The sequence below is a fragment of the Orbicella faveolata genome, unplaced genomic scaffold, assembly GCF_042242905.1.
Source record: "Orbicella faveolata isolate gen_17 unplaced genomic scaffold, um_ofav_v1 contig_13, whole genome shotgun sequence".
Taxonomy (NCBI): domain Eukaryota; kingdom Metazoa; phylum Cnidaria; class Anthozoa; order Scleractinia; family Merulinidae; genus Orbicella; species Orbicella faveolata.
This window is the reverse complement of record NW_028301540.1, coordinates 10158928-10172656: the sequence shown is the minus strand read 5'-3', so window position 1 is coordinate 10172656 and position 13729 is coordinate 10158928. Positions and strand designations below refer to the sequence as shown.

Below are 13729 nucleotides of genomic sequence, written 5' to 3'. Positions count from 1 at the left end.
GCGTCAGACCGCCCAGACTACCGGGTCTGGAAGGATCCCGATACCGTCCCAGTAACGTTCCGGTCGAAAGCGGCTTTTGCTTCTTCTTTTGACCTTTCTTCATAGTCGATAAAGTTTGTACACGCACTGTCTCCACAACTCGAAACGTTGCTCCCGTACCTCGAGATACTTCTTAAATGAATCGGGTTGCCGTTTCAACCACAAGATATAAACGACAAAACGCATCACGTTGGGTTCGACGTCGGTATAGTCAAACACCTCCAAGGGCGAATCGCTGAAATGGTCGGGGATGGGTTCACCCTTACCGTATCGCTCGTAGACACTAGTGCACTTGGAACACAAGGTCGTCCAACACCATCGATCGGCTATGGTCGTACACATTCTCGAGATCAACCAACTCAAAGCATGAGACATAATGATTTGAACCCAATTCTTTATTCACACTTTCTTATATGTACAAAAAACGTCGTGCCTGATTGGTTCTTACGTAAAAATCGACTCTGATTGGATAACACGAAAAAGAAGGCGAAAAAAAGACTTAGTCCGAATCTGAAAAGTAATGAGCATAGTCCGTGTTCTTACAATCTTGACCGTACTCATTATCACAGTCTTCCTCATAGGTATCCATGGCATAATATTTACAATTTCTCCAATCACATTTACCGGGTCTCCACTTCAGGGCTTCCTCCTCGTCCCCCTTCACATAGAATGCTTGACGCATACTCTCTCTACACTCACCACACAGGTCATCCTCCTCCGCTTCAAGGGCACGGAAGAAAAACCGATCCTTCCACAGATCACGCTGACGCATGATATCGTAGATCAACTCTTCCAACTTCAGACACGTTTCCTTGTGAGCGCACCTGTTGAACGTCAGTATCTCCTCCACCTTGGGACTCTTGTCCGACTCCCTCACCCGTCGTGACAGGTCGCGAGCGAACCGCAAGGGTTCAAACAGATCACGGATGACATCGCTCATCATGTACGTGAGGTTATTCGTGGCGATCAAACAGGCACGCTCGGCGTCCAGGGTGGGATCCCGACAATGAATGAATTTGAATTGACCGCTACCACTTCTGTACATCACGCGACACCACTCACCACAGAACAAAAACACGTGTTCGTTCTTCTTCATCATCTCCAAAATCGTACCACCCCAGTCAGGACGACGTCTCATCAAGAGCTCAAAAGACCACAGACTATCGGGTATTTGACCTAACGGTTCGAAGAGATTGTCAAAAATGTACATGTCCACTCTGACATCCGGAATGGCATCGAGATCTCTTAAAGTGTGTACCTTCTGATCCACGATCTGCTCCACGAGGTCCCGAATCTGGTTCGAGTTGCTATAGTAAGTCATCTTGAAACCCACCCTCAGACAAACTCGTTAAACTTCTTTCCTTTTCGATCCGCTCGCTTCGTGATCTCCAAGCCCGACAAATGAGGATAGCAACTACGCACACCCCAGTCAATCAAGTGCCTCTGGAGCCTATAGTACAAAGGAGAGACAAGACGTAACTCCAATTCAATTATCCTCCCGTGTAACGGTCTTTCGCCTTCTTTTTCGATTGTATCCAAAACGTCAGAAGCTCGATTCAACTGCTGTCTCAGATCTTCAAGGATCTCTTCAAAGTCCTTGTCAGTCAAAATCCTACAGGTCATCACCGCGTCAAGAGCAAGTCGAGAATGATTCGCTGCGTCCAACGGGCTCCTTTTATACCCGCGCCGTGGATCCACTTTCACTCCGTACTTTCCCGGATCACGTGCCCACTTCAGATCCCGCCAATCGGAACGAAGACCGTCACATGATCCCATCACACCACACGTCACTGATTGGTCGTCAAAAACGTCCATAAAGTCGAACCGCGCATTCCATCACGAGTCACTTTTCAGCAGAAGTCGTCATGGATTCACACGTCGAACCCGTCAGGAAAAAGAAAAAATCGTCCAAAAAGAAACTGGAACTGCTCTTACCCAAGAGAGTGGAAGGAGAAGTAGGAGGTAAACAACTACAATCCACTTTAGATAGATGGTTATTCAAAAAACCTCGTGCCAGACTCCGTTTCAACGAACGCGTCCTCTTCAAAGAAATCACCCCGGACTCGGTCAGTTGGACCACCGTCCCTCTCAAAGGCTTCTCGCGACCCTGGAGCGCCTTTTCGATCCAACGTCAAGAATGTAGAAGCCAAATGAAAAGTAACCATCGCAAGCGAAGGCAAAGACCGACCCCCAAGAACGTGCGAAAAACCACCCACATCCTAGAAACCATGCGACGTGAAAACACCTTGTTGGGATACTAACTCAATCTCTATCTTCACAGACTCAAAGCTACCTGCCATTCAAGGCGGATGCATGACCGTGATCAGAGACTCACCTCCTCGAACCGTGCAAGTCCTGGAAGCCATGGGACTCGACAAATTCAAGAAAGACGACCTCGTAGAAGTATCACCTGAAGTGGATGACCGAGGAGAATTCACCGAAGTCCAAGCGTTGGAGGAATTCGACCCCGATCAGTTCCTGAACCAACTGAAACCACAAGATCCCACTTGCCCGCGTTGTATGGTACCCATGGAATATGGAAGAGTGAAAACCCCAGACGGTGGTACCTGGTGGGAGTATTACCGATGCCCCTCTTCCAGATTCTACACCAAGTGTTATGTGACCTGTGGCGTCAAAGAGGTGGGCACTTACCTGAGACGCGTCGAAGAACAGACCCACCCCTGCTACAGGAACATCGACCCGGCTCGTTTCCGATGTCTATGCAGCAAATCCCTGGTCTTAGCCACCTCCCACTCCCAGTCCAACCCAGACAGGCTCTATCTCAAGTGTCCCAAGCGTATCTGCAAGTTCTTTCAATGGATCGACGAATACCCACGAGGAGTCGCCGAAGCCATACTGATCAATGGACAGGCCCCAAACTAAGAAAAAGACAGACACAGTTTTTTGTAAAAACACACTCTGATTTTTATTTCACACTATTTACACGTTGGGTAATTTGTCCTCCGCGTCGATCATGGCTCGCATCGTTACTTGATCACAATGGTTGAAAGTACTATAATAATCGTTTATTGATTGATATCCCGAAGAAAAAGAGGGCGCCGGTCAATAGGACCGTGCACACGTCCCACCCTGTAATAAGTGGAATGACCAATAAAAAGTTGTTTTTGTTCTATTTTCAGACTCCATGTCTCGATTTCCTAACCCTCAATGTCTATGGTGCAAGGAAGGATACACTTTCAAACACAGTATCAGAGACTACTTCCTGACACCCTGTTGCGACCAATTCTTTCACGGAACCTGTAAAAGCCCTCCACACTGAGCGGTTGAAACCCTCCGAAAGACTCTGCCCTCATTGCAAAGCCGTGAATTTCGGACTGCCTCCCGATGACAATCCCAAAACCAAGTCCTAAAGAGGTAAGCGCTTCGATGGTCTAATGGTTAAGACGTTGAGTTGTGGCCTCAAAGACCCAGGTTCGATTCCTGGTCGGGGCATTAAATTTTTTCTTTTTTCTTTTTAGAGACCCCTAGCCTGTAAAATCCGTTTGGACGAACCCCACCCCGACGAAAAAATCACGCAACAAACCATGTACATTCTCTCGTTAAAGGATCTTTATTAGTGTTACAGGCATGAATAAAAATGTTTTTTCACTCCTCTGATTCTGGTGGTGGTGGTGATTTTTTTACAATTTGTTTGATAAATGCTCGGTACGCCAACTCGTCTCGGTCCTCCCAACTGCTCTTCCACGCTTCCCATCCGTCCTCAAATCCATCCGACAACTTCTCCAAACACACAGGGTCTTTAAACGAGATGGACTGGTCATCAAACATCTTCTCAGACAGCATTCTTCTGAACCTCATCACCTCATCCGCCAGCTTCACCACCTCTTTCCTCAGAACGACATCCATAGCGTGAGAAACGGCGCATTTCATTATCTTTCCAAGAACCCGTCATGAACAGCATCCATCACCCTCGCGGCAAGTTCTTCTATCTTCTCCTCTTCAGAAACACTATTCACCTTCGTCTCGCTCTCCTCTGAAGACATCTTCTAGTCGCCTAGCTCAAAACAACAATACTCACTCGACACTCACGCAAACCCTTTTATTCCCATCCGAACCTCGATTTCATGCACGTGACAGCCTCGATTTCAGGGATTGGCTATCGCCTTATTTGGACATGCGCGTCACAACCTCGATCTCATGGATTGGCTATCGCCTTATTTGGGCACGCACGTGACCTGTGATGAAAAAGGCCGCTGACCTGTGACGTCACTGCAGACGCATTTTAAAAAACATCCGCCATCTTGGATTTTCAAATTTAAGAGAATGTATGGGAAAAAGTTGGTCACGTGGTATCATCCCTGGCTCCTGATTGGTTACGGCCCCTATGAGCGTCCTTTACTACTTTACTATCTTTTTAAAGTTTACCCAAAAAGCGTCCATGCGCAGATTCTCTTTCCTTTTGCCTTTTCACACGTAGTTTACCTACGTTGACCAAACGCTAGCGTGAAGTAATGATGACTGGATATTACACCGTCAAGTTCTTTTCCTGCGCTATTGAAACGTTAATAATTGTTAAATATCCGGTTATCTTGGGTAGTTGATTAAACAAGCTTCGTCATCACAGGACAAATTTATCCCGATAAAACTGAAAAAAAAAATTACAACGTAAACGTTTGCAAACACCTTAATTCATCGCAAGCCTTTTGTTGCAAATCGTTATGTCTTTGCCATATGTTTGATTCGTTAAATAGTGGCTTAATTCTAACTTGTAATAGGTCATTCTATCCAATCTCGAATACAAATTTCCATTCCGATATTCAATTTAATCTTTTCATTTATTTTGTTTATCTACCCCGGTCGAGGGCGGCCAAGAAGCGACCTTGGCTGGGGGTTGGGCTCGATAGTCCTGGTACGATAAAGCATTGTGGGATTGTTTGGGTGGGAATGCACCGAAGCTGCAGGAGCCTTTTCATTGAGTGATCACACTCAAAACTTGAGCTAAACGTATTGATTTTATTGTGGTAATTTTCTACAAATAATTTTTATTACACTGACATTTTTTCCAAAATGTACTGAACACCACTCCAACCTCATTAGGTCGTAAGAGATTATCTTGCTTAAATGACAAACTACAAAATAGGGCTAAACTAGTTTGATAATCTTCATTAAGTTTGACTATGTTTCAGTCTAGGAATCTATGGCGTTGGAAGAGACGCAGTTGAGAGGCAGAGACTGACACAGGCAGCACATCCTCCTCCAGCAGCCATGAAACATCCAGTTGCAGCAAGGACTCCAAATATACCCGTTGCTGCTCCTAGTGGAAGACCTGCAGGAATAAAGTATCCATCAACGCAGATTCACAATTGATAATAACAATGACAAGGACAATGACAATGACAGTGACAATGACAGTGACAGTGACAGTGACAGTGACAGTGACAGTGACAGTGACAGTGACAGTGACAGTGACAGTGACAGTGACAGTGACAGTGACAGTGACAGTGACAGTGACAGTGACAGTGATAATGATAATGATAATGATCATAATCAATTTATTTATGTCTCAAGCGTGTCGGAGCACAGGGGCGCTATTGATGGGGGAAATCAAATTAGCTGTGACCATGTATTTTTCTGGTAAACCGCTGTAAGGATAGGTTTTTGCTAAAAACACTAAATTTCTGAATGAACGGACAAAACTAACAACTGGAGGAATCTCACTCTGGAGAGCACTGCTTCGCCTGCGGGAACGGAATTTGGTCACGAGCTCCTGGTACACAACGGACGTCAAGGAAGAGACATAACTTGGTGCAACAGTTTATTCTGCACTTTTTAACGTCGAGGCAGTAATCAAAAAGCGTTTGTAGCTTGCTTATATGAGCAACTTAGGTACAAAGCACATTGGTTATGTTGCTAGCTAAGTAAATACACTCACGTGTGGAACGAAAAATGCTCAACTTGTTCCTTCAAAAGTTGGTGATTGCCAACGTGATTTCTCTGTTACACTAAGTGACTGACAACAGGGAGAACCTCCCCTTGAAAGAAGCGTATGAGGCAAAAGAACAAAGTGCCGTGCAAGCGTATACGTGGCATAAGTACAAAGTTCAGTACATTATGGCTAACGAATATCGAACAAAGAAATTATGAAGAGCAGCTTGTACAAAAGTACAAGGTTCAATCTGAAATGAATATCAGTAAAGGAAATTATAGAAACGCAGCTAAAGCAAAATTCGAAGAGAACAAAGTTCAGTTTAAATAAAATCTATGTGAAAACACGAAACTTCGACTACATTGTAAGGTAAATTGCTACTGTCGGTTTTTCTATAACTTTCCAAATTGACTGTCCAAAAGCGAATTTTCTCATAACACGACTCAACACAAATCAAATAATCAGGTTTTTGGTGAGAGTGGAGAAACCTCTCGGAGCAGAGTAGAGAACCAACAAACTCAACCCACATATGACGTCTAATCCGGGAATCGACACCGGGCCACATTGGTGGAAGGCGAGTGCGAGTCCTGGATTACAAACCAATGAAAACAAAAAGTAAACACAAGTTTCACTGATGCAGTGTAACTAAAACCAAATCACAATTGTTTTCACTTCGTATATGACTGGCTGTAATAACATTAAGCCAACTCTGATTGCATGGCTGAGTGGTTACGGACCATTCCTGGCTGCCAAAATTAGAAATTGCTCTCACCAAAAACAAAAATAGAGCAATCCTGGACTACATTTGACACTCAAAATGAAAACTGCTCTATCAACAGTTTGCTGGCCAACATTTGGTATATTTTAACTGTTTATTAGCTTGAGCTAAAATCATTTGGGCAAGCAATTGAATTTACTGCACTACACTTTTCAGTCTTAAAGTTGAGCCCTGTGACTTCACCAATAATGCACATCAAGTGCTTGTGAAACATACGTCAAACATTCGACTTTTATTCTTGCCTTTGACTGTTTATTCCAGTCTAAAAGATATAAATTTTCAATCCTTGTTTACCCCAAGTATACCCTTTCCCATTCTCTCTTGTCTCCTTGTATAGAGCTATGAACTTATCTCCGTACAAGTTACCAATGGCATGTATAACTTACAGACAGCTGAAGCAGAAGCACAGGCAGTGCTACAACAGGCCAAGATGCAGGTTGCTGTCGTTGCAGGGCCAGTCTCGACAGCTGGAGTATTGCTCAGGTTGAATAGTACCATGAGACAGAGAAAGATGGTAATGGAATTTAGGGCAAAGATCTTCATCACGTCTAGCTGTCAACTGAGGAACTGGTAAAAAGTTGTAAGTAATAGGTCAAAAACGAGTGCGAGTTTTTCATCAGGGGTTCCAAACACCGAGAAACGGATGAAAGCACGACGCCGAAGGCGGAGTGCTTTTATATTGCTTCGAGGTGTTTGGAACCCCTGATGAAAAACAAACCACGAGTTTTTGAGCTGGCTTCTCAAACTAGTGTGAAAATTTAGTGGAATTATTTCCGAAGAATAGGTAATTAAAAGGCGTGCTCAATAGGCTATTGTTTGTTTCTTATTCGAGGTAAATGAAATGAATATTTAATATGCGGCGATACGGGCGGGTTTTTTGGTAGATTAACATTACGCCGCATGATGGAGGTCGAGTGCGGATCAGAACGATTTCGCGTTCCTAAGACTTCTTCTCAAGAAAATGTTCTGGTGAATGACGCCGTTCCAGCTTCAACTAAGTATAAAAACAAGTGGGATGTGAGCATTTTTGCTGAATGGCAGAGGTTAAGAGAGGTTAAAGTTCCGGTATTAGATTGTGGTGGTCTCTCAAGAACTACGATTTACACAAGGTTACCGCTCTGAGCGCAGATATTGCCGGAATGGACGCTCTGTCGCTGAACTATTGCTTGTCAAAATTCGTGATGGAGGTAGCTAAAAAGTCCGGTGGGAGATACCCTCCCAAGACTGTTTATGGTATCATTTGTACCCTCAAGCGTTATTTGGAGGAGAAAAATGGATCCGAAGCTTTGAATGCTCTGGACGCTAGTGACAAAAGGTAATTGACAACTTTTAGACCGCATTGTTCAGAATTTTAAAATGCACTGTTTTGGGAATTGAATTTGGTGTGTTGTTTTTCGAAGGTTTGTCCTATTCCGACGTTGCTTAGATGCCGAGATGAAGGATGACGTTCGAGAAGGGCTTCATATTAAGTGCAAGAAGGAGGAGAAGGAGTTTGTGAGCGAGCAAGAAGAAGCAACATTCTGGGAGAAGAAATTGCTGGGAACTACATCAGCTAAGTCGTTATTGAACACGATCTATTTCTACAACGAAAAAGTTTTTGGTTTGCGAGGTCGAGATCACAGAAATATTGTAGTGAACAACTTTGAAATGAAAATGCCTCCAAAACTTATCATGGAGGTCTTTGTGAAATTAAATATGTGCCTAGCCTGTGTCACAGCCGCCTCTCCCCGGAAAAAAAAAAAAAAATTGGAGAGATTTTTCTGCTCTCCGATTTTTTTTTTCCGGGGAGAGGCGGCTGTGACACAGGTTAATATGTGCCACGAGTGGTTAAGCACGTTTGTCATTCTAATGAGGAAAAGCACGAGCCGTGCCTTGTGGAGATATTTTGATCGTATATAGGCTTAGTTGAGACTCGTGCAAAAAAAGTTACTGCATTTTACTTTAAGCCATTCAAAACTAAGTTTGCGTTCGATAAAGTGCCCGTAGGTATTAACAGCTTGAACAAGATTTTGCCTGAAATGTGCGAGGCGGCAGGCTTTAAACGCAAAACCGCTCATAGTTTGCGTGTTACCTGTGTTTCCTCCCTGTTCAATGCTGGGATGGAAGAAAACTTGATTCGCGAAAGGGCGGGGCATCGTTCTAACGCATTGCTTCAGTACGACAAGCCTACGGAAGAAAATGTTTCTTAAGTTTCAAAGACCCTAGGTCCAAGTGTTAGTGCAGTTTCATGTTCTACCACAGAAGAACAAGACGAATCTAATGCTTTTAAGGATGCTGTTTTCCAGAAAGGAAAATTCAAAAACTGTACAATTAATGTAACGGTGTCTAAGAAAGAATAATATTTTGCAGTATTGTTGTTGTAAGTAATGATTGAAGCGGCAAATATACTGTATTTAGTATTAACACTGATTAAAATTCAAGTTTCTAGGTCAGTGTCTTGATCAGTTTTTGAACTAATCGAATGTGTCTTGATCGAGATGTTCATTGGGTATACAAATACGTGCACCTGACCCAATTGATGCAAGCTGATTGGGTCATCAGCACATGAATAATTAATGAATTTGAGAACATGAAGTCAATGATGATGACTTTTTCAGCAGTTTATGCTGTTGTGGTACTGTGTCAGTAATATGACAATATATTATGTTAGAAAACAGTCCTAAGAAAATACTCGCGCTGATTGGTAAAAAATCGTGTTCCTATTCAAGCAACAGAACACTTTTTCCGTGTTTACATATCCCCATCTAAAAAAGAGGGGGGTTCGGAGAATTCGAGACAGTTATGCAAATCCGAGACGAAGTCTCCGAGTGTTTAGATGAGGCTATGTAAACAAGGAAAAAGTGTTCTATTGCTTTTATAAAATAATTCTCAAAGATACGCGCGAAACTAAAACGTCACATCCGTGTTTACATACTCTCATCTAAACACACCTATCGACCAACGAGAGCGCGCGTAGTAGCTCAGTTATTTTATAAAACTCGATAGAAACACAGAACTAGCACGAGCTGTTGACGTAATGATGGCGCGAGCAAAGAGAATTTACACTTTGATAATCAAAGTTAACAAGTTGTTTTCCTTTTTTGCGTCGCGGTGTTTTCTAAAAGAAATAGAAAACATGTTCTCCGTGTTTCTATCGAGTTATAGAAACACTCGTGAAAGTTTGGGAGAACTTGAAAAGGCTGTGGAAACACTCGCCTGCGGCTCGTGTTCCCACAGCAGTTCTCGTTCTCCCAAACTTCCACTCGTGTTTCTATTAAACAATTAGATTATGAGCTCGAGATTTCTATCGCATGACACTTGGCGAGGGCGCAGCCCGAGTCAACTATCACACAAAGAAATCGAGAGCGAATACACGAAATCTACTAGTCGAAAAAGTAGCCTTGATTTCCAAGAACTTGGGCGATGTTTCCCAGTCCCAGGTCGTATACACGAAATCTACGAGTCGTTTAAAACTTTATCTAAATCCTCTTCACAGAAACTTCGAAAACGCCAAGAAGCGGCCGTCATTTTGTTAACAAGGACACACTGCTACGCTACTCACTATCTATCACAGAATAGATAGTGAGTTCTGTGGCCAATCAGAGAACGGAATTCGTGATAGAACGCTAGTAGATTTGTACTAAAACTCGATAGAAACACGGTACATGTTTTCTATTTCTTAAGGTGGTATGGTACCCTCAATATGGACCAAAAAGTTTGTTTAAATATGGTTTAGAAAGATCAATTGTGTGCTATTGCACTCAAGAAGAGAAATTAAATTTCTAGAGTTTTACTCAAAATGGTTGCTATGGAAACCAGCCACAGCCTTTTGAAGAGTGTTTAATAGTATTGACGCCAACACTTCCTGCTCTTTTACAAAACAAGAATTGACTGTCAAATAAGCATATCATGTAAGTTTCTGTTTTGTTCTGTGATATGAACCTAAGTTTTGACAGTTAACTCTTATTTTCAGTGCTTTTCACAGCTTTATTTGTAAATAACCTTATTTTTTACCACACCCAGTGGACAAATCATTTCATGTCACGTGACAGACCTTAAAATGTTACGATTTTTTTGGTTTATATCATCACGACACTATTGGTCTTTGATGAGCCCAAGTTTCAGAAATTCTACTTAAAAACCTTGGAAAGTAGAAATGTTGGCGCGAAGTCCGTCGGTACAAAAGTAAACTTTTGAGAAAAATGCACTTTAAGTTTCTTACACGAAGTATGAAGCATTTAACGAGCAACAAATAGTCGGGGGGGTGCAGATTCGATCTCGGGGGAGGGGGTGCAATGGTTGTTCTATTTTGTAAAAAGTTACCGCAGTTGTGGGAAATATTCCTTGTCACAAGGGAAATGAATGAGCCTGTGATGGCAATTCGAGGCAAAGCTTTTCACAAATAATTATACCAATCGAGTTGTGCATGTCTTAAAAGTTTTTTCTAAATAGTTTCGTTCATATAAGTTAAAAATAATCTATATTTTTGGTCACGTTCTTATAGTAAACAGTCGTTGCTATGGCCGTTGCCACGTGAAAAAACTTATACCACTGTGTACTTTCCTTAAATTTCACACTCATCTGGAAGGAAATTCGGCAAGATCGTTTCAAAATGTTTTTGACAAGTCCTCAAGGGTCTTAAGTCTTGTATTTCCAAGAAATTGAATTTTTCATGAACATCGCCATATTTTAGGGTACCATACCCCCTTAAATAGTGACTATCATGATGATGATGACGATTACGATGCAAGAATAATGATGACAATATTGAAGACCAAGAAAGTGATGATGACAATGACGATGATGATAATGATGATGATGATAATGATTATCTAAGTGAGAGGAATGAAAAGAATGTTGATGATCATATGATGATGACCTCTGGTTTAGTCCAATTTATTCACTGTGATCAAAATGATTGGAAGAAACCCACACTCTTTGCAGTTTGAAAAAGCTAAGCTAAGATGACTCTCACTTTCACTTATAATTTCAAATAAAAAGAATGTTTACAATAGCAGAAAGTCCAGTTACATTAAATTACTTTTAAGTATATTAGTCCTTCTACACATAATTGGACTATGTATTGATGAAAAAAGGAAAATCCCGTCAAAAAGATGAGCTTTTGTTACATTTTTCATATTGAATTGGGCAAATCAAAAGGTGGTTATATAGTTTGAAAGACTTTGGAGTAGCTGAGAAGTCGGGAGTACTAATCTTGTAAATTGTTATTTTGCACAGCTAGTGAACAGGTGTTAACAGTTAATAATGACGATACGAGGACCCAAAACATGATGGCTAAACCACAGAACACGGGACCACATTAAAGGCTTTACTGAAGAGCGGGCTCTTTTCACTCGTTTGCTCATCCTCCACAGCCGGCCGTGCCAAACGAGCCACCAGACCAAAACATAGTGTCTTTCTGCAGGAACCGGAAAGCTTCGTAGTTTTCGTCACTTGGAATGAGTCGTTATTTGGAGTTGTTTTGTTTCCTGTCTTTTATTTCTTTTGTTTTACGTAATTTGTACTCCGGTACTCATAGAAGGAACCAAAACACTCCTTATATTACTGACTTCGAATTCACTCTACTACATGTACAATAATAAAATCAAATCAATTTGGAGTTCCTGCAAAAAATATGTCAAATTCTTCATCTTGTCGAAGAAAAGCAGTCATAAAATAACGCAAACACGGGGAAAACCCACTTCCTCTGGTATTTTTTCCCTAACCTTGTCCCTCAAATCCCTTCAATTTCGCAAAGACGAATTTCTAAATTTCTTTTAACTGCAATATCCTGTCGCTAGCCCAGAAGCCTTCTTCGTGGAATCGCTCCTGCATTGGAGCGTGTTTACTCAATCTATTTTTTCCTTCTTCAACCAGATTTTACTAAATGCCGTGCTGGATTCCAAGTTACCACTATAGATTCCGAAATTTACATTCCTACATCCTACACGGTAACCGGTCCTACACAGCCGGCACACAGTCAAACGTTGATATTGCCCATGTTATGTGTAATTATGGAAAGCTCGTTTCGACAGAATGTTTATCTTGCGAGTTAAATTGAGAACAAGAAGGAGAACGGGGTCTTGCAGCGAGGGGTTCAATCTCGACATAGGACACTTCTTTCAAGATGTGAGGTTTTGTTTTACGGAAGAAAAACTACTCCGGCCGAGGGAGAGTTTGTTTGCCGTACTCTGCAAAATAAAAAGGTCACGGGAAATAACCAAACACCAGGTTTTAGCGACAACGTGAGCACCCAAACTGAATCGTCCATTCTTTACCTAATTGCTTCAAAACCCGTTCGAGGTCAATGTACATTTCGCCCATACTATACAAAGTGAACAACACAAAATAACAACGAAATACTCAAGTTAAGGTTATAACGCGGAGTTAATACTTGGAATTAGTTAAGGGCTGTTTCCGCAGTAATAGCATTTTATCCCTGCAGGTCTGCCGTCCGAATTTCACACTTTGAGCGCTCTGAAAAAAGGTATGTTTTGATATCTGTCGTCTCGCTTTAACTTTTTTTTAAATGCTTTGTATCAGCATTAAAACTAGGAACAAACCACACCGGCGAATACAGCGGACTTTGTCGGCTTACCTGCGGAATTCTGTATGCAAGAATTATTCTAGCCTTCCTTCAGCTGTCCTGCGCAAAGTAACTCTTGTAATTCGAAAGAACTTTTTTCATTTTAAATAAGAATTTTCCGAGGGACTTTCCCTGAAGGCCAGTGCGAATATCATTGGCTGTAACAGACAAGTGTTGCCGTTTTGATAAATATGGAAATGACACGATGCTAGTTCTTGAAGCGGAAGCCCGGCCGTGGGAAGAATTTGTCACACCTTTGACCCCCATAGTTGGAGGATGAAGCTGCTACAAACTCGGTGCAACGGCAGGGGAAATGGACTTGCAACAATATTTAGACCAGGACATTACGTTATGTTCTTTTACTTCGCTGTTGGAAATGTGTGGACTGCAGTTGTATTACTAGTGTAAAATGAAATTTTAACGGAGAGTTTATATTGTAGTGTTGGTGTGCATAGCCTCC

The 13729-nt window shown here is 42.0% G+C and overlaps 1 protein-coding gene, 1 long non-coding RNA gene and 1 other non-coding gene across 6 annotated transcripts in view; 1 reads left to right on the top strand and 2 right to left on the bottom strand.

Annotated features, from left to right (window-relative positions):
• Positions 1-74: 74 nt before the first annotated feature.
• Positions 75-1360, bottom strand: LOC149114917 (uncharacterized). Its single transcript, XM_089284574.1, has one exon. It carries the CDS (start codon positions 1358-1360, stop codon positions 539-541), a length of 822 nt encoding a protein of 273 aa, XP_089140700.1. The 3' UTR covers positions 75-538.
• A 2060-nt stretch (positions 1361-3420) lies between these two features.
• On the top strand, positions 3421-3492 carry Trnah-gug (transfer RNA histidin (anticodon GUG)). The gene has a single exon. It is a non-coding gene; the product is annotated as a tRNA-His (tRNA).
• Positions 3493-4993: 1501 nt separating this feature from the next.
• The window catches only part of LOC149114910 (uncharacterized), a 38056-nt gene continuing 29320 nt past the window's right edge, over positions 4994-13729 (bottom strand). The window contains exons 1-4 of one of the 4 annotated variants that reach the window (XR_016205948.1): positions 13282-13358; positions 8776-8870; positions 7091-7271; positions 4994-5326 (exon numbers count right to left, since the gene is read on the bottom strand). This is a non-coding gene — a long non-coding RNA (uncharacterized LOC149114910). Of the gene's footprint in view, positions 5327-7090; positions 7272-8775; positions 8871-13281; positions 13363-13729 lie in introns of those variants that run through there. The other 3 variants (XR_016205946.1, XR_016205947.1, XR_016205949.1) reach the window with 3 other exon arrangements.

What these genes read in the sequence shown, in the direction of transcription:
- LOC149114917 (XM_089284574.1), bottom strand. Translation starts at nt 1,360, where the DNA reads ATGACTTACTATAGCAACTCGAACCAGATTCGGGACCTCGTGGAGCAG.